Source organism: Pygocentrus nattereri, chromosome 11 (assembly GCF_015220715.1).
Source record: "Pygocentrus nattereri isolate fPygNat1 chromosome 11, fPygNat1.pri, whole genome shotgun sequence".
Lineage (NCBI taxonomy): Eukaryota > Metazoa > Chordata > Actinopteri > Characiformes > Serrasalmidae > Pygocentrus > Pygocentrus nattereri.
The window spans coordinates 11,855,136-11,882,374 of record NC_051221.1 but is presented as its reverse complement, the minus strand read 5'-3'; the positions used below and the strand labels follow the sequence as shown (position 1 = coordinate 11,882,374).

Here is a 27,239-nt window from a genome sequence, read left to right as displayed (position 1 = left end):
ACAGTGAGAGTCATAACTGAATATGAACATAAAGGAGGGCAAATTCAGAGAACTTGTAGAGAGGAGAATTCCCACTCTCTGCAATGTCTTCCGGTTTTCTCAAACACTAGCGGGCGCTCCCAAGCGAGTCCCGAATGAATGGGCTGATGTGGAGCATTTGAGCAAAACCATAGTTTATAAATGCTTCAACATTTTTAATGTAAAAGAAGACAATCATTTCCTGAACACAGAGTATCATAACACATTTTAACACCACTTTTATATTTTTAAGAGCTTTTAAACTTGAGCTATAGGAGTTTAAAACGGTGCCTCATGTACTTTCTGTGAGTGCGAACAGCCAATGAGCTGCTCCGCTCACCAATCAATCATCATTCTCTAGCAGTAAAGCCCGCCTCCTGTTGCCCAAAACCCGTTTGCTATAGAAAAAGGAAACATATAGGTAAGATTTCTTACATATTTTCTTATTTTTTAGTGAAATACATCCTCCAACTTTCTAAAATTAAAGAACCGTTCTGTGTAAGTGATTAGAAACTATTTTAACTGTTCATTATTAGCCGTTGAGCTCCATTCACTCCCATTCATTGAGGACTCACTTGCGGGCACCCTCTGCTCTTCTGCAGTCCTGTTTTTGATATAACAGGGGAAATAGGAAGTGGCCAGGCTCCTCATAAACTGGCTGTGGGCATATTTATGAGTAGTTGAGTTTCCTGTTGATGAGCAGGCAGAAAGAAGACAGCGCCCCCCTGAGTTTGGAGGCCTCGCTGCAGGCTGTGGGGAGGAGAGTGTAATCAGGCAGCTTCTGGAAGGCCTGGAGGAGAGAAATGGTAACTAATATTATTCATTTCATCTTATTTTGATTGATTTTATTTGTTTGATCAGACTGATCTAAATAAATATCATGAGAAGATGCAACAGACATAATGCACAGAGGACTTCTAGACCAAGCTATCATGTAGCCCCCGTATATACAGTGAGGAAAATAAGTATTTGAACACCCTGTGACTTTGCAAGTTCTCCCACTTAGAAATCATGGAGGGGTCTGAAATTTTCATCTGCATGTCATGTGCATGTCCACTGTGAGAGACATAATCTAAAAAAAAATAAAAAAATCTGGAAATCACAATGTATGATTTTTTAATAATTTATTTGTGTGTTACTGCTGCAAATAAGTATTTGAACACCTGTGAAAATCAATGTTAATATTTGGTACAGTAGCCTTTGTTTGCAATTACAGAGGTCAAACGTTTCCTGTAGTTTTTCACCAGGTTTGCACACACTGCAGCAGGGATTTTGGCCCATTCTTCCAGACAGATCTTCTCCAGATCAGCCAGGTTTCTGGGCTGTCGCTGAGAAACATGGACTTTGAGCTTCCTCCAAAGATTTTCTATAGGGTTTAGGTCTGGAGACTGGCTAGGCCACTGCAGAACCTTGATATGCTTCTTACGGAGCCACTCCTTGGTTATCCTGGCTGTGTGCTTTAGGTCATTGTCATGTTGGAAGACCCAGCTACGACCCATCTTCAATGCTCTAACTGAGGGAAGGAGGTTGTTACCCAAAATCTTGCAATACTTGGCCCTGGTCATCCTCTCCTTAATACAGTGCAGTCGTCCTGTCACATGTGCAGAAAAGCACCCCCAAAGCATGATGCTTCCACCCCCATGTTTCACAGTAGGGATGGTGTTTTTGGGATGGTACTCATCATTCTTTGTCCTCCAAACACGGCGAGTGGAATTAAGACCAAAAAGTTCTATTTTGGTCTCATCTGACCACAGAACTTTCTCCCATGACTCCTCTGGATCATCCAAATGGTCATGGGCAAACTTAAGACGGGCCTGGACATGTGCTGATTTAAGCAGGGGAACCTTCTGTGCCATACATGACTTTAAACTATGACGTGCCAGCTCTCTTCAGGTCATTGACCCGTGTAGTTCTGGGCTGATTCCTCACCTTTCTTAGGATCATTGATACGCCACGAGGTGAAATCGTGCATGGAGCCCCAGTCCGAGGGAGATTGACAGTAATGTTTAGCTTCTACCATTTTCTAATAATTGCTCCAACAGTTGATCTTTTTTCAACAAGCTGCCCACCAGCCTTGTGGAGGTCTACAATTTTGTCTCTGGCGTCTTTGGACAGCTCTTTGGTCTTAGCCATGTTAGTAGTTGGAGTCTTACTGATTGTGTGGGGTGGACAGGTGTCTTTATGCAGCTAATGACCTCAAAAAGGTCTTTGAGGGCCAGAATTTTTGCTGATGCACCTAAGATGAAAATTTCAGACCCCTCCATGATTTCTAAGTGGGAGAACTTGCAAAGTTGCAGGGTGTTCAAATACTTATTTTCCTCACTGTATATAGAGCCATATTCCCTGAAGTGGTGAGATATAGCTTGTGACTGGCTAAATTGTTGCTTCTAGGCAACAAACATTTTTCTGCAAAATGTCATGACAAAAAACATGAAAATGTTTAAAGAGATGGTTTGACCTAGCAGATGCCTTTTATTGATGTACTGAAACCCTTTACTGTTAACCCTGTCATTGTCTTTAAATATGTATAGTGTTACTGTAAAGTGAGGGAAATGAGTTTGTTGCCTTGAGACAACATCATACGACAATGGGAAGATATTATATACAGCCATATTCCCTGAAGTGGTGAGACCTGGCTTGTGACTGGCTACATCCATTCCACTCTCAAACAATGTTGCTTCTAGGCAACAAACACCATCCATCCATCCATCCATCTTCTAAGCCGCTTCTCCGTCAGGGTCGCGGGGGGGTGCTGGAGCCTATCCCAGCAGTCTTCGGGCGGAAGGCAGGATACACCCTGGATGGGTTGCCAGTCCATCGCAGGGCAGACAGACACAGACAGTCACTCACACACTCACACCTAGGGGCAATTTAGCACGTCCAATTGGCCTGACTGCATGTCTTTGGACTGTGGGAGGAAACCCACGCAGACATGGGGAGAACATTCAAACTCCACACAGAGAGGACCCCGGGCAGTGTTTAAAGAGAGGTTTAAAGAGATAGTGTGACCAAGTACATGCCATTTATTGACTTACTCAAACTCTTCCCTTTACTGTTAACCCTGTCATTGTCTTTAAATATGTATAATTTTATTGGAAAGTGAGGGAAATGAGTTTGTGCAATAGACATTGTGCAATAGAGGGTTAAGCCTGTGTGCCTGAATTATCATTCAAGCCTCGGCTCTCAGTCCCAGAACAGAAAACAAACTATTGCTCAAGCGCCTGGTGTTTTTTGGATATCATGGAAAAATGATTTTAAATTGTTTTTTTTTCACATTTGTAAAACAGTTTGTTGCCATATGTAAACATTTGTTAAACTCAGAGCATACTATTCACTAGTCTATACAGTTCATATATGGAAACCAATCTGCAAAAACAGGCTGTGTTATTGTGATGTCACAAAAACGCTCCTATTCAGCCCCGCCCACTCAGATTGAAGTTATAGGGAGTCCTGAGTAAGACAGCACCCAGGGCAATCAGAAAAGAGCTCCTTTACATATATCAGCCTTTTAAAGACACAGTAATACAAAACAGCCTGTTTAATTCTAAAATTGGTGATGTACGTATGAAATATGACATATGACATGAAATATATATAGTTTTTAATGCATAAACACAATGTTACATTTGGATCTCAGGAGGGAAATTAAATACAGTGAAGACCTCTAAAAACTCCCTCACAAAAACATAAAATGGTTATGTCTGATGCCAGTGCCTGATGTCTGAGACACTGTTTTATGATAAAGGTTTGACTTAAAATGTACAACCCCAATTCCAATGAAGTTGGGACGTTGTGTAAAACATAAATAAAAACAGAATGATTTGCAAATCCTTTTCAACCTAGATTCAACTGAATACACTACAAAGTTTATCCGTTTGAACATTAAATATCTTGTCTTTGTAGTGTATTCAATTAAATATAGGTTGAAGAGGATTTGCAAATCATTGTATTCTGTTTTTATTCATGTTTTACACAATGTCCCAACTTCATTGGAATTGGGGTTGTATTTACATCCATTTGTTTTAATCTATTCATGGTGGAGGGATACATGCAGGCATTGTGAGGCAAAATGGTCCCCAAAGAAAACATATTATTTCTCTAACTTATTATTTTTTCTCAATGACATTCCATGTTAAATCTGTGTAGCTGTGTAGGTTCGCTGGTGGTTTTGGACAGTAAATAAAATAGCTATATTTGTGTTGTAGACATTGTGACGTCTGGTTCCCATCACCACCACTGTAAAGACATCAGAGTGTGTACATTTCTCAACATTGAACCATTTCACACGAAACCACTCTGAATGACTGTTTACGGCTCAAGGGTGGAATTATGCCAAGAAAATTTGGTGGAGTTGGTGGAGTTCCCCTTTAAATGAATGGAGACTATAAAACTGCATTTCTCTCTTTTTCCACAAGGTGGTGCAGGTTCTTTTTGGTGAGACCGACCTTCACAGATTTGCCTTATTGTTACTATTAAAGTACGTGCATGCACACTGTTTTTGCAGCACACACAAATACCATAATAATAATAATAATAATAATAATAATAATAATAATAGTATCTATGGTGATGATAGGTACTGCTGTGTTTACAGTGCTATTTGACGGTTTTTGCTGTGGCTATATGAAAAATAGGCCCACCAGCTGCTCCCACCACTGTCTGCCTTGCAAACGTTTAGTTTAATAAATCATCCCAAAGCAGAAGAAACTCATAAGGCTTTAAATGAACGTCAGAGACGTCTCCTCTAAACGCTCCACTTCTCCTCTCCTCTCCCTCCTCTCTGCTGATCGTTTGTCTGAAACACTGTCTCTGCTCTGTGTTTCTCTTTTCTGTGCCATAATTAACAGCTCTTTGAATCTGTATGTTCCTCTAATTAAAGGTTTGGGAAACCAGAAACGTGGAGACTGTATGAATAATGAATTTGATTGGAGCTCATTAATGAGACTGATAGCTTCCACACTCATTAATAAACCAGTGCAGAGGTATGAACACAGGGTAGACGCAGCGAAGGAGATGAGTCTTGCAGAAACAGGCCAGGTCTTACTGTACGTGCTCTCTTAGGGCTTCACCACTATGCATTATTATTATTATTAGCATTTTTGACAGTTATTATATAGCAAAATGATTTGCACAGTTTAGGTGTTAAAATATTCTAATAATATTCAGTTTTGCTTTATTGGGTTTACCTTAGCATTCCACCAGTGGTTCCAAAACACACTAAGTCATGTTCTTCATAGGTTTCATATTTCATAAGCTACATTCAGAAGGTGGGTGTCCTATGAGGCTGTAACTCTTCTTTCCAGTCAAATAGATGGTGATGTCATTTTAAACCCTTATAATAAAAGAAGCTGATCTCAGTTTGTTTTTCTACTGAAAGTCAACCCATTTTTCCACAAATCTGGCTATAAACTATAAACAGATGGCATCTCTTCAGTGATCTGCTCTGTTGAAGTAATTTTTATTTCTAAGATGTTTGGCTTTCAGCAGTAAATTATAAGCACATTTTTTGTTAATTTGAGTGGCGCTTACAGTTATTTCATGTAGTTACTGAATAATTTGCCTTATGATTTGGGCATGTAAATTCAGAGGGAAAGAACAACATACAACAACAACAATACCCTGGTGAATAAGAAGTTTAAGAGCCCGTATCCTCCTTTTTTCCTGTATTTTACCCCCCACCCCAATAACCAGGTGACATTCAGTCATAATTCATTTTTACATGATCATTTTAAAACTGCTCTTTATCCCTTAGAACTAAACAGGCCGTTTTATTGATTGCACCCTTAATACTGATATATGTAAATTATCTCTGTCCGGATTGGGTTGAAACACTCTGTATAACTTCAGTTTGAGTGGGCGGAGCTAAACTGCTATAGGCTGAGTGGGTGAATATACAGTATGTGCACATGTTTGCTTTTGTGGCATCACAGCTCATTAAAAACCAGCAGTTTTTGAAGCTTTGTTTCCATATATGGACTGTATGTTTTGAAATGTCATACTCACATGTTAAGAAGTGTGTAAAATGAGATTTTCCATGATCTTGGCCCTTTAAACTCATTAAGTACTATTTTATGCGCTTAGGGCCCTGAAATTTTCAGAAACGGCTTTGGCTCCAGCGCAAAACTACAGTAAACTCATACTTTAAACACATATAGGCGGTTCTACATTTGAATTCATAGAGATTTCTGATTTGTCACAACACACGCTCATCCGGCTGCTTATTTAAATCAAGTGATCAGTTTTACCACCAGGGGGCAATGCAGAGTTATGACTGTACTGCTTTGCTTGTTCCTGCTCCTCCCTCTGAGGCAGAGGGATGGGGTTAAGAGGGAGATTTGAAGCACAGCTGACAGCGCAGGGGGTGTTACAGAGAGGATTTACTGTGGGTCCTTCTTTTGTCATCTGAATGTAAACGAAGAACTGTGTACATTGTTCGAAGGTCAATAACAATCAGAGAGAAACAGACTGAGGCCTTTTAGTTTACACCAAAGAGTAACAATGCCTGCCACCTCCCTCACTGGACACTTGATTAGAAACACCTACCATGTACTTCCACTAACTGGCCAATTCAATAGAAACACCTACTTTGTATTTCCATTTACTGGCCGCTTTATTAGAAACACCTACCTTGTACTTACACTCACTGATCACTTTATCAGAAATGTCCATGTATATATACACACTTCTGTGGAGTGTGTTTTGTTATTCTGACGGCAGACTAAGTTTTGTTTTTCTTATAAAGTGGATGGTGAGTGATGGCAGCACTTCAGAGATTGCTAAGCTCTTAGATCTTTACAGTGTGTAACATTTGAAACTGTAAAAGTGATAAACTGGATGTGAGACTGGACACTGCAGAGAACAAAACTCACAGGTATACTGTTGGGACATTCATTGACGGTGGGGTGCAGGAGGTAGTCCACTTTAGCCGGACCGCGCACGTACACACAGTTAGCAGCCACGTCCTCCTCCACGGTTAAAACATCATAGTGGTGGTCCGTCAGCTGCTCCATCATCTACAGCAACACAGCAGTACAGCACAGCTGTTAAGTGTAAGTGGACACAGTATATTAGAGATCACCAGCCCTGCTCCTGGAGATCTACAGTACTGTGCAAAACTCACCACCCTTCATTTATTTATCCAATCATCAGCCATTAAGTACAGCTACAGAGAAAATGGGACTCCTAACAACCACCTGGAAGAACTGGTCAACACCAAAACTGCCCCATCAGATAACAGCACTTAAAGCTTTCATCTTTGAGAGAGAGGAGAAAATCAAGCTGCTTCAGATCTGAAAACACAGGTGTTTCCACAGGTGTTTCTGTCCATCCTTCCACTGTGAGAAGGTGACTCAGTGCTATGGGTCTGAAAGGATGTGTAGCTGTTCAGTAAGAACCTCACTGAGCAAAGGAGATGGACACATCAAACAAAGAAGCTGAACAATGGACTGACAACCCCAGAGTCCAGACCTCAACACCACTGAATGGGTTTGATTACTTCAGAAAATGATCAACCAGCTTCTAAGACTGAACTTTGCTGCTAGTGATTGGTGGCTCTGTGATCTGCTAGTATTCATTCTGAGTGTTTGCTTCATCTGTTTGCTTAATCTGTTTTCTCTGGTTTTATTGTATACTAACCCTTACAAGCTGTTTTCACAGGATTACCTCCTACAGAGAGTGAAGACTACAGTTTAGCTTTCCAACAAAAGCTGGGGGCAAGAATTAAATCCACTGAAGAAGTAAGTACCTCTATCCTCTACTATGGCTGTCTTTACTTGTGTGGATTGTGGCATGTATAGTGATAATCCTCTCTCCACCACTAGTGATAACAATAGTGGTTCAGTTTGTGAGAAGTGCCAGTTAAGGTGAATCAGTTAGAGGTGCGCATTCGGGGCTTAATCAGGCATAGAGAGCAGAGTTCAGTGTTATCTACCCCGGGCGCCTCAAGGACAGTTAGTGCTCCACCAACACCAAGCATTAGAGCCCCCACAGCAGGGCGAATGGGTGACGTCTCGGCGGCATAGTAACAAAGCTAAAGCTAACGCTAAAGCTAGCCTAACTGAGCACCACACTCCACCTATTCACGTGTCAAACAGGTTTTCTCCACTCGGTGAAACACCCACCGAGGAGCCTGTCAGAGGTGCTCTGGTTATAGGAAGCTCTATTGTGCACCACTTGAAACTAGCTACTCCTTTAGGGGCACCAGCAGCTAGAGTTATCTGCTTACCAGGAGCCAGGGCGCTGGACATTAGCAGCAGCCTTAAGCTATTAGCAAAGAATAGATATTCAAGGATAGTGGTTCATGTAGGTGGCAATGATATTCATATGTGGCAGTCTGAAGTCACTAAGAGTAATATTAAAGAGGTGGTCAAAATAGCCCATACGATGTCCGATGCTGTAATATGCTCTAGCCCTATTTCAACACAACGGGGTGCTTAAGCTTACAGCAGGCTTTGGGCACTACACTGCTGGATGTCCAAGTGGTGTGCAGAAAATCATGTGGGCTTTATAGATAATTGGTCCAAGTTTGAGGGGAAGTCTGGTCTCATAGGGCGGGAAGGTGTTCACCCCACGAGGGAGGGCGCCGCTCTGCTATCGTGCAGCATAGCCCATAGTCTGTTAGTTAGTCAGCAGAGCAGGATAGATAGTTGCTGACTGTCCAGAGCCGGGACCAGGCAGCAGACAAACAGGCTAAACCGACTGTCTTTTCGCTGCCTTGCGACGTCACCTAGGTATAACTATATTGAGACTGTTTCACTGCCCTTAATTAAACACAAACTTTGTTTATCAGTTTGTTTAAATAACTTAATTAATATAAAAATATCAGATCCAGTGTCTAACTGCAGCATCTCTGAACTAGAGTTTGGTTTGTTTAATATAAGATCACTCAACTCTAAGGCTCTCATTGTAAACGATACAATAATTTATCATAAAATTGATGTATTATGTCTCACAGAAACATGGAATAAACCTGATGAATATTTCTCATTAAAGGAAGCCACCCCTGTAGGTTATAATTATGTACACAGCCCCAGACTATCTGGCAAAGGAGTATGTGTCATTTATAAAAATTCATTGGACATAAATTAGAAACACAGTATCACTTTCAATTCTTTTGAAATTCTTTTCATAAACATAACCAATCCAACCACAAATAATAGCGTACTTAACCTAATTAGTATTTATAGGCCACCAGGAGCTTATTCAGAATTCTTAAAAGAATTCAGTGACATTGTTGCAGACCTAGCAGTGAGCACCAAGAAAGTAATAATTGCAGGAGTTTTTAATATTCACTTTGAGAACACAGCAGATCCATTAAAAAAGGCATTCTCATCTGTCTTAGACTCTGTAGGCCTTACTCAAAATGTAATAGGGCCTACACATTACTGTAATCACACTTCAGATTTAGTTTTGACTCTGGGTGTTGACATACATAATCTAACTGTTCTTCCACAAACTTCAGTAGTTTCAGATCATTACCTAATTTCATATGAACTAGATCTTAGTGAAAATGTGTACATCACCCCGTTATTGCATGAAGCGTTCAATAACGCCAGATACAGCTCAACACTTTACTGAAATCATTCCAGACTTATCAACCGTAGCTTTTCCTTCATCAGACCCAACAGAGCTAGACAGATTAACAGACTGCCTAGAAAATATGTTCAACCATAGATAACATTGCACCTATAAAAATTAAAATGATGCAACAGAAAAAGTACGGAAATTAGAGCGCAAATGACGACTAACCAAGCTGGAAGTATTTCACTCTGCTTGGAAGGACAGCCTTAGCAGGTACAGAAAGGCACTTATCAAAACACACTCAGCATACCTGTCCTCACTTATCGAAATCAACAAAAACAATCCTAGAGTCTTATTTAGCGCAATCACAAAACTTACCTAAAACCAGGCAAGATCTGAACCTCAAATACCCGCCAACTATAGCAGCAATGATTTCATGGACTTTTTCAATAACAAAATCGAGAATATTAGACAAAAAGTTCAACCAATACCAGTAACTTACCCATCATCTGGTTTGGCTGAAACAACACAAAATGTGGTTATAGAAGAGAGACTGGAAACATTTTGTCTGCTTCAACAGTCAGAACTAGAAAAAATAATATCTTCCTCAAATTCTGCAACATGCACACTTGACACACTTAAACCCATTTTAACAATAATTCATTCTTCTCTTAGCCTAGGTCATGTACCCAAATAATTCAAACTAGCAGTGATTAAACTTTTGATAAAGAAGCCAAATCTTGACCTCAGGGAATTGTCAAGCTACACAACTATTTCCAACTTATCATTTATTTCTAAGATTTTAGAAAAAGCTGTAGCCCAGCAAGTCTGTTCCTATCTATATAAGAACAACATATATGAAAAATTCCAATCTGGTTTTAGGCCCCACCATAGCACAGAGACGGCTCTAGTTAAGATAAATTATCTTCTTCTTGCCTCTGATCAAGGCCACATATCTCTGCTGGTACTACTTGATCTAAGTGCAGCTTTTGACACTATAGATCATTCTTTTCTCTTAGACTACAAAACATGGTTGGACCACTGATCAGTTTCAGTTCATACAGTTAAATAATGTATCATCTAATCATACAAAAGTGAAATATGGAGATCTACAAGGTTCTGTTTTAGGTCCTCTGTTATTCACATTATACATGTTACCATTAGGCTTAGTTATAAACAGACATGGAATTAGTTTCCACTGCTATGCTGATGATACACAGCTGTACATATCAGCCAAAACAGATGATAAATCCAGATTAAATAAAACAGAAGATGTAAGAAACTGTAAAATATATAAACTGGATGCTGCACAATTTCCTTCTTTTAAACCCAACTAAAACAGAAGTTCTCCTTCGTGGTCCAAAGGCTGCTCGGAATAAATGCTCATATTTAATGTTAAATCTTGCTGACTTCTCTGTAATACTTGGTTCAGTAGCTAAAAATCTTGGTGTGATGATTGATTCAGATCTAACGTTTAATCAACACACAGGTAATATTACAAGCACAGTGTTTCTTCACCTCCGAAACATTTCACAGTTAAGAAATGCGTTATCCCTACATGACGCTGAAAAATTGGTACATGCCTTTATAACTTCAAGGCTAGATTACTGTAATGCATTGTTGTCAGGACACTTCAACAGGAACCTAAATAAACTTCAGTTAGTTCAGAATACTGCAGCTACTCACTAAAACCAGGAAATTTGATCGCATCAGCCCAGTTTTATCAGCATTATACTGGCTTCCTATCAAATTCCATATTGACTATAAAATTCTCTTATTGACGTATAAAGCCCTGCATGATCTCTCACCAGAGTACCTGCAAGATCTTATTTCCCATTATGAACCGCCTCGTTTACTCAGATCCCAGGATGCTGGTTTTCTACTGGTTCCTAAAATTCAGAAGACTTCAATGGGTGGAAAAGCTTTTTCTTACAAAGCCCCCAAATTGTGGAATAATCTCCCAGTTAATGTTCGGGACTCTGACACAGTCTCAACCTTTAAGTCTAGACTGAAAATATATTTATTTAGTTTAGCTTTTGATAATTAGCCTTCCCCTTTAGATAAAGGCAGGAGATCCAGGGGTTCATGGGCAGAGAGGCTTATAGTAAACTGAGATGTTGGTGCTGTTGACCCACCACTTCACGCGATCACACAGGTTTGTGACAGTGGAGTTGGCAGATCTCAGTGTCTCAGGGTACTCCCATATCTATGTTACCTTCTGGTTCTCTCCTTTTAGTTTATGCTGTTATAGTTAGATCTGCCGGAGTCACCAGCCACACTCTGGGGGGAATCATATTTATTACAATCATACTCCTGAGCAGAACAAATTTTGTCTCTTTACTCTTCCTGAGATAATGACTGCCCTCCCATCCTGCTGATGACTGACCATCAGGGCTTCCTCCTCACCATCAACAACCCGCACTCCTGTTCATTTGTGCCAACTGCAACACCCTCATTTACATCACTGTGCCATTCAGATGTATCAGCATTGAGATAGGATGGGACTGTTTCAGCTCACTCCCACTTTTCATAAAGACTCAGTCAGAAACTGCCTATACCAGTGCAGTTTCTAAAGCTTTACCATCCAGCGTTCAAACAGAAATCCTCTTAGATTTTATTTGGTATTTAACTTATTAAATTGTAAATACTGTTTGACCAGAGGAGGATGGGTCTCCCCTTGTGAGTCTTGGTTCCTCCCAATGTTTCTTCCTCCAGACTGAGGGAGTTTTTCCTTGCCACTGTCGCCTCTGGCTTGCTCACTAGGGGATATAACTATGTTTTCAAATTTCATTTTTTAAGCTTCTGCATAATTTTCCATTAAATATATTCCTGCAGACTTCCAGCTCCAACACCGACTGACCGCATTTGATTAACCTTTTCAGTTAGCTGAATGAGGTGGGTTTGTTTTGGTTGGAGGTGAAACCTGCAGGAAGGTAGATCTTCAGGCTCCAGACTGGTGACCTGTTGCAAGAGTCAACACCAGACTACAGCATTGTACTAATTCATCATTCAATTCAGTATAATTTTATTACACTTTCTACAAACATGATTATACTAAACCAGCTTATCTAGAACTGCAGGCTCGGCACCCTAATGGTCAAGCCATGCAAGACAATAGGGTGTGAATCTCTGACCTCAGAATGACTCAGTTTGATCACAGTTCTTACAGTAATCACTAAAATCTATCCTTGATCAAATTTCACATTGATTAGATTCAATCTGATTACTTTGATATGGTAATGAAGGTAATGAAGGCCTTCAGGAGCATCTGAGCATTAGAGCCAGGTATGATGGGGCTGAGCTCTCCAGGGTGGTAGATCTCCAAAAACAGGATTGGATAGTATAACTTTAATTTTACACAGAAAATGGCCACAAAGTACCTTCTTAAAAATTGTGCACATCTCTTTTTAATATTATTATATTCACATCATATAATTTCCATTATACCAAAATCAGTTCAGTTGAATCACCACATGCAGATCCAAGAGCATTGATGAAGAAACAATGAGAGGAACCAAGACTCAGAAGGAGAAACTCTAAAATCCCGAGGAAGAATTACTGAGAGGAACCAAGACTCGTTCCTCTCAGTGGTTCTTCCTCAGGATTTTAGAGTTTCTTCTTCTCAGCATGATGAAGAAACAATGAGAGGAACCAAAACTCAAAAGGAGAAATTTTCTAAAATGTTGAGGAAGAACCACTGAGAGGACCCAAGACTCAAAAGGAGAAGAGGGGAACTCATACTCTTTGGGCTGCACGATACGGTGGCATTAATAAATCTGGTATTTGGTAATCTTTTCTTTTTGTCCCACATGTTTCTGCAGGACTTGGCTGGAGAAGCGCTAGTGTACATACAGAGCCAGGCTGCCTCCCAGACTGACTGTTCCTGAAGGTAATGAGGTTACAACTGGACCACAACACCATATGGGCAGCGCCAGTATCACGTTACCTCACTAATGGTCATCTACAAGGGAAACTACTGTATTACCTTCTAGGTGGAGGGTGGACAACAGGGTCAGCAGTTACAACAGACATTCACTGTAAGGCTTTGAGAAGAGCTTTCCACACCTCCAAAGTTCAGTCTTAGAAGCTGGTTGATTGTTTCTGAAGTAATCAAACCCATTCAATGGTGTTGAGGTCTGGACAGTCCATTGTTCAGGTTCTTTGTCTGTCTGTATCACGAGCCCTTTGTGCTTTGTGTACAGTTCGGCTTGACCCACCATCCTTTAAGATGCGTGGAAGACAAGCATTAAGACTCTTCTGTGTCCTGGAGCCCAAGTGGTGGAATGAACTTCCACTGGTTGTCCGAACAGCACAGTCTCTCATGGTCTTCAAACACAGACTGAAGACTGTCTCTTTATACAGCAATTTAAGTATGTATTGAAATACATATTGTGTTGTGTTTAATTTTTCTCTGGGTATCAACATGGGCTTTTGTTTCTAGCAGTATCTCAGCTCAGGAGTAAGTAGCAGAGATACTTTCTATAGATAGACAAAGCACTTCTTGTAAGTCGTTCTGGATAAGAGTGTCCGCTAAATGCTGTAAATGTTAATGTCTCCTTTTCTCAGTGAGGTCCTTCTGACAGATACACACCCTTTCAGACCCATAGCACTGAGTCGTCTTCCCTCAGTGGAAAGATGGAGCGAAACACTAGGAACAGTACTATTATGTGTAATAGAATTAAATAGGTAAGTCATCTTGTTTGTATTTGTGTTTGATTTTTTGCTTTTGGTGAGAACACGCTGGTCAGTCTCTCACCCGCTGGGTTTTCTTGGCCCCCTCACTGTTGCTAAAGATAATGGTTTCAGGACCTCCCATGGAGCAGACATTCTTCAGGCGAGAACCCCCACACACAGGTACCGTGGACACAGCGAAGTCCTGACGACACAAACAGGGAAGAGAGAATTTATCTGTCATCGTATCTGCTCCAGATTTTATCATGAAAACAACTTAACCTAACCTAAATGTCTTTTAAAGCTAGAGATGATGACAGGCAGGGCTGTACGATACATTGTCTGTCAGTCATGATCACAATGCTGGCTGTTGCAGTGCTGATACTGCAGAAGGCTGTAGTTTGTAAATGAGCCTTGTTTGTGTCGGTGTGCTGTGAGAATCCCGACCAACCTCAGACGTTCCACATTAGTATCTGTGGGTAAGAAATAACGCTCAGTCATTAGAGGAAACCTCATCACACTGTCTACATAGGTTCCACAGAGAGAGTGAAGAAGCAGCCAGGTCCTCTTTCCGCACTCTGTCTGTGGAACTTATGAAGAAAGCGTAATAAGGTTTCCTCAGATTTCCTCAAATCATTTCTTACCCATAGATACTAATTTGAAAATTTGACATTGACTCATGTTAGGGTCACTGTCTACAAATTAAATAGAAATTCCACTTTGCCCACACAGCAAACATCTTTTCAGACTTATTTCACACAATACATATTAAGAATGTCCCTTCAGGTTCATTACTGTAGATCATCATTTTCTTTTTTTTTTTTACTCTGCTTTCATCATTTCTCTTCTCCACTTATCATTTTAGCATGTCTTCGCTTGGGTGAGTCAGATGTTGGGTGGGGATTTGGCTGGGTGGGTAGGGTACACAGCAGCTTTCCCACTGCCTGTAATGTGTCGTGATGCATCTGCACTGCTGTGGCAAAGCTGAGAATTGAATGACAATACAAATATATCTTCACTGTCGCACATCCACAATCTCCAAAATAATAACTATACACTACATCCTTAACTTTGAATTTATTTTAACACATTTTAAAGGACAATCGACATTCCTGTAAAAAAAAAAAAAAAAAGTCAAAAAATAATTTGGAAGATTTCATCACAGCGGCCATGTATGGTATATATGTGTCCAAAAATAGTGACTCTATTTTGAGATAATTGGAGAAAATCAGCTGCTTTTCAACTTGGGTGAAAATTTCATGTTAAACAGTCCAACAGAAATGCTCCAAACTTGCATGAAAATAAAATAATAAAATATCTATCTAAAATATACTGGGCTTATTACATACTAAGGCTTGTTATTCAGTAACTACCAGGACTTCAGTAAAAACAGGTTGAGCTATTCTTAGGTTATAGAAGTGTGTAATAAAACTCCAAAATGGTAACTTTACAGGAGAAGGAAAAAACATACTTTAGTTTTAATGTAATTCGAAGTATGGATATAAATAGAGATACAACAGCAGCAATATATATATATATATATATATATATATATATAAATAAACCTTGTATATCCGTTTTTTGATCTCTATTTATATCCAACATTGTATCTCAATTTTAGTAATTTTTCAGTTTTTGACATAATGTGAAAAGGCCTGTTGTCCTTTATATTGTGTGTAAATTTCATGGTGAATGGACTAAAAAAAATGACCTAAAATGACTTGGAAAACCGTCTGGTTCCATTTACTTACATTAAAAGTAAATTATGTTTTTTCTTCTCCTGTAAAATTACCATTTTGGAGATACAAGTTTTTGTTCCAACAACAGCAATATGTATCCTTGATATCAATCATTCAAGAGACTTGCTTCAACCAACAACCTGAGGTTCATCTTAATTGTCCGGTATGTTGAGGGTCCTGCAACCTGTATTTGAATATACAAATCCACTGAGGCCAAATCTCCAACTGCAGGAGCATTTCATTCAAAGCAGGACCTGATTTAAATTCTGAAGCCTAGTCTAACGTGGGCTGCAGAGTGAGGAGCTAAGCATGTGAAAATGTGACAATACCTGTGACATGTTTATAATACACATGAGAATGTTCCCTCTGTTTGCTATAATGTCTAAACCTAAACCTGCTCCTCATACTGATGTTTGGCAGCTCTATACTGTATGATGCTGTTCATTAGGCTACATGACATGCTAATTCCAATAGGCATCATTCACTATAAACAGTACATTTGACAGTTTTGATCAAAGTTGGCTAAAGGAACCTTTATGACAGTTGATGCCTATTGCAATAAGCATTTATAAACATTTACATAGTGTTATGCCAGCAATAGCTACATAAGCTGGTCATGCAGCCTTATGAACAGTGTTCTTGCCCATCTTCGTCCACTGATGGGACCAGCTATGGATCCTCTGCAGTTTGCCTACCAGCCAGGCATTGGAGTGGAGGATGCAATAACTTACCTACTCCACAGATCCCTCGCTCATCTTGAAAAGGCGGGAAGCACTGTTAGAATCATGTTCTTTGATCTATCGAGTATCACTCTACTAGGGAGCAAGATGTAGAGAGCAGGGGTGGATCATCTCATCAAATGGACTATGGACTACCTCATAAACAGACCGCAGTATGTGCAACTTAACGACTGTGTATCAGAAACACTACTCTGCAGCACAGGGGCCCCACAGGAAACAGTCCTGGCCCCATTCCTCTTCACCCTCTACACTGCGGACTTCACCCATAACACCACAACCTGTCACCTCCAGAAATTCTCTGATGACTCTGCCATCGTTGGCTACATCTCAGACGACGATGAAAGGGAATATAGAGAAGTTACAAGGAATTTTGTGGACTGGTGCCAGCAGAACTGCCTCCAGATCAACATGGCTAAAACCAAAGAGCTGGTGGTGGATTTCCGCAGGACTAAGTTCTCACCCACTTTAGTGAACATCCAGGGAAGAGACATTGAGATTGTCAAGAACTACAAGTACCTGGGCGTTCATCTAAACAACAACCTGGACTGGTCTGACAACACACATGCCCTGTATAAGAAAGGCCAGAGCAGATTCCACCTGCTGAGGAGGCTCTGGTCCTTTGGAATACAGGGCGGACTTCTCCACTCTTTTTATGACTCTGTGGTTTCATCAACCATCTTCTATGGCATTGTCTGCTGGGGAGGTGGCATTACAGCAGCAGACAGGAAGAAACTGGACAAGCTTATCAGGAAGGCTAGTTCTGTCCTGGGCTATGTGCTGGACCCAGTGGGGGAGGTGGCGGAGAGGAGGATGTTGGCCAAGCTTGCATCCATAATGGACAACCCCTCTCACCCACTACAGGAGGCAGTTGCAGCACTAGGCAGCTCCTTCAGTGACAGGCACCTCCACCTGCGATGCGGAAAAGAGAGATACCGCAGCTCCTTTCTCCCCACTGCTGTTCGGCTCTACAACCAAAACCTCCCCAAGCAGAGACTCAGACACTCTCTGTCAAACACACCATGGATTCACACGTCACTCTATCACAAACACACCACATAGACCTATATCTTATCCTACCTCTAATTGATGTGCAATATCTGCTGCTGACAGAGCGGTACAAGTGCAATACATACACAAGTTCTGTGCAATATCTGTAATTATTACTGTGCAATATCTACAATTTCTGTTCAATATCCAGTCATTACCTGCTGAGAAATGTGCAATATCCATACAACTGCATGTGTAAAATGGAAATTTGTATAGTATCTTAATTCTATTTTTATTTTTTTTATATTTTTCTGCTAACAGACACCTTGTTTATTTATTTATTTCTATAGTATATCTTATATTTTGTATTTTGTATGATGCATATCTTTGTCTACTTACTGCTCTTTATCTGCTTACTGTGCATTCTGCTGTAACAATGCAAATTTCCCCCAGTGGGATAAAAAAAGTCTTATCCTAAGTACCAACAAAAGTGAAGCACTGAAAGTAGTTACTAGGACCTGATCCCATTTCTTCTTTTTACCCCTACCCCTTGTTTGAACGGAGTTACAAGGGGTAGTAGTTGAAATCTTGCCCTAAAAATAGGACAACTAAAAAAAAAAAAAAGCATTTCTTTATTAACATCTACTAGCGCTGCTCTGTAGGCAACCCTGCCAGTCTGCAGTGACAGCAGAAGACAGTAAAGTTCAGCTCCTCACTCCTGGGCTTTAGTTACATTAGGGTCTCATATGCCTTCAAAGAGGGGGGAAATAATTTATTATCGCCCACCACTAACTCTTCAGTGATATGAAGCAGAAGTCAGTTATTCACTAGCTTCTTGTTTGATTTTTCCTGTTCCACCTTAAATGGTGCAGCAGTTACATTCGGGTGCTTCAGGTGTCAGCGTCAGGACTGCTGGACTATTTAAGGTGGAACAGGAAAGTTAGCTAGCTAACTAGACATTAGCATGCTGTTAGCGATTTTTTATGCTTGTTACGAAGAAAACGACCAGAATACACTGAAACATTAAACTAAGAAAATACAGTGATTATCGGAGAAAATTCTCACATTTGTGGGTTTCTTTGTTCTCTTGTTCAGCCGTCTAGCCGGTATTTCTTTTTTTCTCATAACACTCTTTTTAGAGTCTCTGAAAAACCTTAGTTTGGAAGAACATATAGCCCTAACACTTTGCCCTACCCCTCTATCTTCACAAAAAGTGGGACACCCTAACCTTAGACATGAACACACAAAACAGAGGGCTAAAGGTGCACCTTGGTGTAACACTTGACACTGGTTAATCATTTGATTTGATACAATGTTTAATGTTTCAGTACTGTTTATGTTGGATTATTGTCATGTTGTTGGCTGGCTCTCCTGCGGTTTCTTTAAAGTCAACCTGAAATCTAAACTATTTTTTACCATTAGTTCATGTCCTTAGTCCTTTTAGGCACAACCCATTGTGTCACATCATTCAAAATACAAAAATCTTGTTCCTCTGTAATCATTGACTGAAGTGGAGTGATTGTTGCCATGTCTAAACACGCCTCATGTTTGGCTACGCACCATCACAAAGAGTGGGGAAAAAACTATACTAACTAGTAATATCTTTTTTTCCCTCCCCTTCCCACCGACCTGACCTATCGACCTCCCCTACCGTCACCGCCGTTCCTTGCTACACGCACATATATGTCTGCAGACAACCTCCTCACTTTTCTCTTTTTGGTCCAGTTATATAATAATTGCTTAGGAGCTACTTCAGCTCATTCAAACTAGCAGACGTGTTCATGTTATCACGAATAAGAAAGTTAAAAAATCAGGCAGTATTTGTCTTGAGACTTCAAGGCTAGGAGTCTGTGAGACTACTAGGCTGTTAGGTTGTGAGATTTAAAGACTAAGTCTGCAAGATTTTGTGGCTGTAACGCTGCCAGGGTGTTAGGCTGATAGATTTTAAGAGTGCAAGATTTTAAGGCGTTGAGGCTATGAAGCTGTAAATCTGCAAAGCTTTGAGGCTTTATCATTGTGAGGCTAAGAGACCGTAAAGCTGTAGGCTGCGAGGCTGTGAGATTGTGGCTATGAGACTAAGAGACTGTAAGGCTGTGAGACTGTAAGGCTGCGAGACTGTAAGGCTGTGGGACTGTAAGGCTGTGAGACTGTAAGGCTGCGAGGCTGTAAGGCTGCGAGACTGCGGCTTTAAGATTGTGCGGGTCTGAGACTGAGATACTGTAAAGCTGAGACTGTGAGCCTGTAAGGCTGTAAGGCTGTGGAACTAAAGCTGTGAGACTGTAATGCTGTGAGACTGTAATCCTGCAAAACTGAAAGACTAATGCTGTGAGACTGAAAGGCTGTAAGACTGTGCAGCTTTGAGACTGAGATACTGTAAAGATGTAAAGTTGCGAGACTGAAAGGCTGTAAGGCTTTAAGGCTGCAAAATTGTGGGGCTGAAAGGGTATGAGGCTGTAAGGCTGTGAGAATGAAAGGCTGTGAGACCGACAGGCTCAAAAATGTACTCTTAGACAGAAAAATGTTAAAAATAAAATGAAAAATAAACGTGACTAAAGGGTTTTTGAGCAATGCCATACCATATATGGTTCTTTACAGTGGTGCTGATAGAAACCAGCGGTCACCATGACTACAACACAGATATAGACATTTTATTTACTATCCAAAACCACCAGTGATCCTACATGAGTCTTCTGAGTTTTATATGTGATGGTGATGATTAAATAGTTTTCTTTAAGACTTTAAGATTTCACCTCATCCTGCATGTACTCCTTTACCATGAACTGGATGGATATTTAAAAGTGCATTTATGGCCACAACCTTTACAAATGTATCATAAACCAATTTTTCAGACATCAGGCAGAGTGTATTTATAGCCTTTCCATGAATTAACTTTGCGTGAGGGAGCTTTTAGAGATGGACGTCTGGTTCCAATCACCACCAATAGCTTCATCAGTCAGAACAGAAGCTCCTCATGGTTCTTACCCTGAACGTGTCAGCCAGCACCTCAGCCCCGCGGTGATTGGTATGTTTGGAGATTCCCACGAAAAACTCCCTTCCGGTGAAGAGAACATCACTGCCCTCCAGAGTGGCCCCTCCTGAGCCCCCCTCCTCCACCCCCATCTCCACCACCGTCAGGTTCAGCTCATTCATAACCCGCCTCACTGCGTCTGCCTGGACAATACATGTACAGAACACACAGCATTAATCATTAAATCTGCAGGCATTTATATTAATTACATCAGGGCACAACACCCCCCTCCCCCCGCAACCACTGACCACGTCAGTGTTACTGCAGTGCTGAGAATGATCCACCACCCAAATAGTACCTGCTCTGTGAGGGTCCATGGGGGTACTGACCACTGAAGAACAGGGTAAAAGGGGGCTAACAAAGTATCGGAGAAACAGATGGACTACAGTCTGTAACTGTAGAACTACAAAGTGCAGCTATACAGTAAGTGGCGCTGATAAAATGGACAATGAGCGTAGAAACAAGGTAGGTGTACCTAATAAAGTACCAAGTGAGTGTACATGCAGTACATTCACCAGACAAACAGCATTTAAACCTGCTTTTCTCAGGTGCCTAAAACCTTTCTACAGTCCTGTTTGTGTCACTGACCTCTGCACGTCTCAGCTGTTTGAATGGCCGTGTGATGAGTGCCATGTCTCCCTGAATGACTGCTATGTCTTCGATCCTCCAACTCTCTGGCAGTTCTGGGTCTGCCGGGATCTCAATGAGCTGCAGGCCCACCTTCTGCCTCAGAGCCCCCGTCAGGACCCCGAACTGACGCTGCGCTTTCGCCACATCCACTTCCACACTCTCACCTCCATCCGCACGTTGACCAAAGGACTCTGGGATGCCTCTGACCACAGCGTGGGTGAAACAGCCGTACGGGCACACATTGGCCATTTCTGTGTGTGGTCAGCCACAGGAGCTCTAACAGATCAGCGAAGGACACCTCTGTCTCTGTGAGGAGGAAGAGAGAGAGTGAGAGAGAGCGAGAGAGCTGATAAAATTTTTGCACCCCGCCACCTTAGACCTGTCATGATTATGGAGTTTTAGCTGATGATTAACTGCCATGTACAAACCAGCCATTGCAAGGTTTTTAGAGATTTGTCCCTTTACAGATAAGGACAAAGCTGAAAACACACCAGAACGTCTGTTACATTTGACCCCACAGATGGCACGGCATTAAAAACTGGCATGTTTCTGTGATGAAGATCACCACATGGGCTCTTTGACAAACTGTTGTCAATAAATACTGTTCTATAAAGTCTGTACTATACACAGCGTAAGCTGCATGTCAACAGCATCTAGAAAGACTGCTGATTTCTCTGGGCTTGAGCTCATCTGAAATGGACGGATGCACAGCATCAGTTTATGGAAACAGTGGATGATGTGTTTTCCTGACCAAAGAAGTAAAAGACCATTCGGACTGTTACCAGCATAAAGTTCAAAAGTCAGGATCTGTGATGGGATGATAAGTATTAGTGGGTAACTTCAACATTTGTGAAGGCACCATTAACACTGAAAGATATATACACATTTGTGAGCAACATGAGCCTTTTAGACAGCGTCTTTTCATGACAATCTCCTGACATATTCTGGATTACAGCAGGCCTATGTAATCAGAGAGTGTGAGTGCTTGACTGATCTGCCTGGTCTTCTAGTGCAAAAGACAATAATAATACCCCATATGGTCACATGGATAAAAACCCATTTAATTGAAGAATGGCAAAAAATTCTGCTTTCAAACTGCTTTCAAAAGATCAGTTTGTGTCTTCAGTCCTCAAATGATTTCTATCACAGTGGTGAACATGTTTCTGTCGTAACTAATAAACAAACATCACTGACCACTGCCTTCTAAAGGCCTTATTAGCAAACATCAAATAAACAAATGCCACTCACTGCCACCCTCTAAAGGCCTTATTAAAAAACATCAAATAAACAAACGTCACTCACTGCCGCCCTCTAAAGGCCTTATTAACAAACATCAAATAAACAAACGTCACTCACTGCCAACCTCTAAAGGCCTTATTAACAAACATCAAATAAACGTCACTCACTGCTGCCCTCTAAAGGCCTTATTAACAAACATCAAATAAACAAACATCACTCACCGCTACCTTCTAAAGGCCTTATTAGCAAACATCAAATAAACAAACGTCACTCACTGCGGCCCTCTAAAGGTGTTATTAACAAACATCAAATAAGCAACTCACTGCCACCCTTTAAAGGTGTTCATAACAAACATCAAATAAACAAACGTCACTCACTGCCACCCTCTAAAGGCTTTATTAACAAACATCAAATAACCAAACGTCACTCACCGCCACCTTTAATTTACACAAAAATGCCTAAAAACTCATTGTGATGGTGCAGTGTATGCCCATCACTGAGATTAATAGGAATATTGTATGTACCTACCTTGATGTCCTGTGTAGAAGGGGATTGCGGCAAATGGGAGGTAAAGTGGACCGAGGCTTCTTGTCCCTGTTGGGCGGATCCACCTTCAGGAAAGGAAAGGGGCCTCAGTGTTCTAAAGGGAAAAACCTGCAAAGGAATGAATTAGTTAACTAAGGAATACTTACCGGTAATATGTATATAGTAGTCACGACTAGTCAGTAGCTGTATAGATGGGTGTGTATATATGTATGTAGATTAGAGCCCTGGGACATCGTCCCTTAAAGCAAATTATTAGTTTAGTTGGGGCGGGGCTTCGACAATAAGAACGCTCGATGTTCTTTCAACAGGGGCTTCTCAGCTACCTGTGGGAGGAGAGGTTTAATCCCGGTACGAGGCTGTTAGCTGCTTGTAACAGTTTGGGAATAAACTGTGATGAGGATTAGCCTTGCAGCGAAGTCTCAAGTTTATCTTTCGTTTTATTTCTGTTTAATTCAGTTTTTCTTTTGTTTTGAGTGTAATAAAATAAGTACGTGTGCACTTGAACTTGGAGTCTCGCCTCCTCGTATCCACACCCACGCCCATAGCGCCAATTTGGCCGTGCGTAAATCCCGGTGTCTCTTCTTTTGGAGGTTGCACCGTTACACTCATCCAATTATAGTTTTGTTTTTTTGGGTTATAAACAAATGATTGTGAGAGCGAACAGCTGGGGAGCTTACTTGCAGTCAGCTTAAATAATGGCAACCCACTCAAATAATAACTGTGACAGCCCTGCACCACTTCCAGTTCCTCAGTTACATCAACAAAAGGGTGGTCCAGTCTTCTGATTTAAAGCAGATGGCCCCCAGAAACTCAGCCCAAGATTCTGCAGTCATACTGTGTCTCATATTACAAACACATGTCAAAGGAGTGTTCCAAACTCACATTTCTCAAATTAAGACTGAGTAACGATCCTGCAGTCACACATACATACATTTATGTTTTGGAATATATTGACAGCATATTTCATTTTCACAGAAGCACAGATAAAAGTGCTGATCTAGGATCAGGATGAACAGAGATAATCTGATCCTGCGTTCCCACCCTGCTCCACATTTGAGCCTTTTCCTGCACTAACACACCTACATTAACCCAGTGAAGGGCTCAGTGATGAGCTGATGAGTTGCAGCAGGTGTGTTAAAGCAGGAGAGACTGGATTGTCCAGTGTAAGAAACATTGCCTGATGCTGAACCTCCACCCACTTCTAAGCCTGCTGCATGCCTTGAGCAGTAGCTGGGATGTGGACTTGGCAGCATCAGTGGGAAGGGAAGAGGATATAAACTTGCTGTGGACAAGAGGCTGATTGTTCAGGGCTGCATTGTTTTAGACGATCAACCCATTTTCTTTATGTTCTCGTCTCAGGATTTGCAGTGTAGCTCTCACTGTGAGAGCCAATATTTTGTCAATTAAAATCATTTCAAAACTCGTCAACATATTTAATATTTCTCACTGTTGTAAGAATATTATAAGATAATTCTACCTATGTCTACATGCAGAGTGGAACTCTTCTTCTTCTGTAGACTTTCTAGACCTTCTGAGAAGGTCTAAGGATTTCTGGAACCTGAAACATACATATTTGCAACTTTTTGTTCATTTTAATTCAATAGAATTATGCTTGTATTTGAACTCTGCAACTATCACAGCTTGTTTCTCACCCCTAGAGTTTTCCCAGTTTCCAACACATCCAGTTACCAACCAATTACTAAGAGATTTCCAAAGGGTGGGACAAATTTTGTGAGTAAAAAGGTCACTCTAGACCCCATGTGTCAAACACCTATCTGCTCCACAAACGTATTTTAATTTTCTTTTAATATTAACCCGCTTCACAGTGCACGGCAATACAGTCCCCAGCATGCACTGCAACGTAATGTGCACTCCGACTCTCCTATCTCAACAACACTCTATGGGACAGCGGTTACACCTCAATTCTATATAATTCTACTCAATTCCAGTCTTACCAACAAACTCACTAGCTGCATGTCAGCTGCATTTCAACCAACATCAACACTTAATGTCAGCTCAGCAGCTCAGAGATCAAGCATTAATGAACGTGCACCAAAGAAAAGAGACCAGCTGTCCAGTTCAAGCAAATAGCTAAGTTTAAAAGCCGGTTGTATAGTGTAGTGGGTCACACTTCTGCCTTCTATGCGGTCAGTCCCCACCAGGGCAAGCACGCTAAACTGTACAAATAAGAGTTCTTGGGCAAGACTCCCAACACTACCTTCATCTGCCTGTGTAAAATGATCAAATTGTAAGTTGCTCTGGATAAGAGTGTCTGCCAAATGCCATAAATGTTAATGTAAAAGAGTGAGCATTTAAATCTGAAATATTTTGAGTGTCCATGTAATATTTCAAGGTCTTCTACAAATGTCTGTATTTTACTGCTGAAGTTTTTGCATATTTTAAATAAATGATGTTCGGGTTACAGCACAACAATTAAAATTAAATAAAATAATTTTTTCTCTGGCCCACAGATTTGTTGAGATTTTTTTTTTACATGGCCCCTTGTGGTTGAGTTTGACACCTCTGCTCTAGATCCTCTGGAATTTCTAGATACATTACAGGCTGAATAAAAACAGCAGCCTTACAACTTTTAGAAGCTTCAAATATCTGTTTTTAATCTAGAATAGCCACAAACTCAGTGCTAACAAACTACGAGACTCGTGTGGGGGCGCTAGCAGAAATGTATGTTATAATAGAGGGTTTTTTTCTCATGTTTTCACCAAGTTTTGACATTTTTGACATCACAGTTTGAAATCACAGTAGCACATTATTTTTCTGCTACTTATATTATTTAAATATTTTATTTTAGTAGAAATATTGCATTTGTGCTCAATATTCTGGCTTCTCTGTACTAGTTTTACATCATTTTATCTGGTAAAATGGTCTTTTGTGTGAAACTGTCTTTCCATTTGCAGACGCCTCTACTAGTTTTAAGATATAATGCAACAGGCAACATTTTGATCCCATGCATGATAATTTCACCAGAGAATCTCTGGAGAAAAGTTGTAAAACAAGCACAAATCTTTAGAAATAGGATGAATAATCTTACAGCAATCTCATGATGAGTCAATGAAATACTGTACTGCCCAGATTTAAGATGCCTTCACTTGCCAAGATATCATTTTCTCACTGTATAGCGTGATAATAAAAACAATTAGCCTAAAGAGAGACTTAATTTGACTTGCAGCAACAAATGACAGACCCAGCAGGTTTGTCAAATTACAGAACAGAGCAAAGGGATGCAACGTTCAGCCTCGTCCCACCAAACAAGTGGCAACAACAGCTGAAGCTCTAGATTATAAATCTACGCAGAGCCGTCAGAACCTGCACAGACAAAAACACTCAAGTCTGCCAACTCACAAAGTCAGTTACAACAGAAATAAACCTCGAAAACAACTGTGATCGGCATGAGCAGCACACAAACACGTCACATTAGGGCTGAGCTTGGTTAGAGCCAACGCTGAGCAGTCCCACACTTTGGTGTTGTCCTCTGGGACTATAAAGAGTGAAAAAGAAGGGAAGAAAGTGAGCTCCCCGCCTTTCTAAGCTCCTTACCTTAAGACTTTAAGGCTTTGTAAGCAGGAGATTGTGTTTTCATCAGGAATGACTCCTCTTTCAGGCAGCGCAGCTCTGTCTGCTACATGTCTTCTCCCACACCCACAGTCCGTTATTCCTCCTCTCCCTCCCTCTTTGTCTCCACTCCCTTTTTCTCCTTTTCCCTTCCCTGTCCCCTTTTCAACCCCCTTTCTCTCCTCCTATCTCTCTCCCCCTCCCTCCCTCCCTCCCTCCCTCCCTCCCTCCCTCCCTCTCTCTTCCCCATCCCCCCTTTCCTCAACTCCAGCTCAACTCCCTCTGACTGGACTTCACTACTTTATCTCATGGCGCTTGGTGAAAGAGATACATAAGACTACATAACATGACTTAAGACCACAGGACCACATACATTATATATTTGATATAAGATATACATATGTAAGACTACATAAGACTACATAGGACTTGTATATGACTACATAAGACAATATAAGACATTCTAAGATGACATAATACAATGTAATACCGCATTACTCACTATAAAACAGCTTGTACTTATGTGATACCATATTCATAACATTAGGCACG

General features: G+C 40.8%; 1 protein-coding gene across 2 annotated transcripts; it reads right to left on the bottom strand.

Annotated features, from left to right (window-relative positions):
• Nucleotides 1–486: 486 nt before the first annotated feature.
• ddah2 (dimethylarginine dimethylaminohydrolase 2) lies at nucleotides 487–26,818 on the bottom strand. Of its 2 annotated transcripts, none has more exons than XM_017711940.2 (7): nucleotides 26,673–26,818; nucleotides 23,100–23,225; nucleotides 21,291–21,638; nucleotides 20,657–20,845; nucleotides 14,294–14,413; nucleotides 6,888–7,031; nucleotides 487–808 (listed from the first exon to the last, which is right to left on the bottom strand). In XM_017711940.2, exons 3-7 carry the CDS (start codon nucleotides 21,579–21,581, stop codon nucleotides 689–691), a joined length of 864 nt encoding a protein of 287 aa, XP_017567429.1. In that variant the 5' UTR covers nucleotides 21,582–21,638; nucleotides 23,100–23,225; nucleotides 26,673–26,818; the 3' UTR covers nucleotides 487–688. The 2 variants fall into 2 exon arrangements, with proteins under 2 accessions (XP_017567429.1, XP_037398266.1); XM_037542369.1 differs by lacking the exon at nucleotides 26,673–26,818 and adding an exon at nucleotides 24,595–24,648.
• Between the last annotated feature and the right edge of the window lie 421 nt (nucleotides 26,819–27,239).

What these genes read in the sequence shown, in the direction of transcription:
- ddah2 (XM_017711940.2), bottom strand. Translation starts at nt 21,581, where the DNA reads ATGGCCAATGTGTGCCCGTACGGCTGTTTCACCCACGCTGTGGTCAGA. An exon ending in AACAGCTGAGACGTGCAGAG is followed by an intron (nt 20,846 to 21,290) that starts GTCAGTGACACA and finishes TGTATTGTCCAG; the next exon opens with GCAGACGCAGTGAGGCGGGT. An exon ending in TGCTGGCTGACACGTTCAGG is followed by an intron (nt 14,414 to 20,656) that starts GTAAGAACCATG and finishes TTGTGTCGTCAG; the next exon opens with GACTTCGCTGTGTCCACGGT.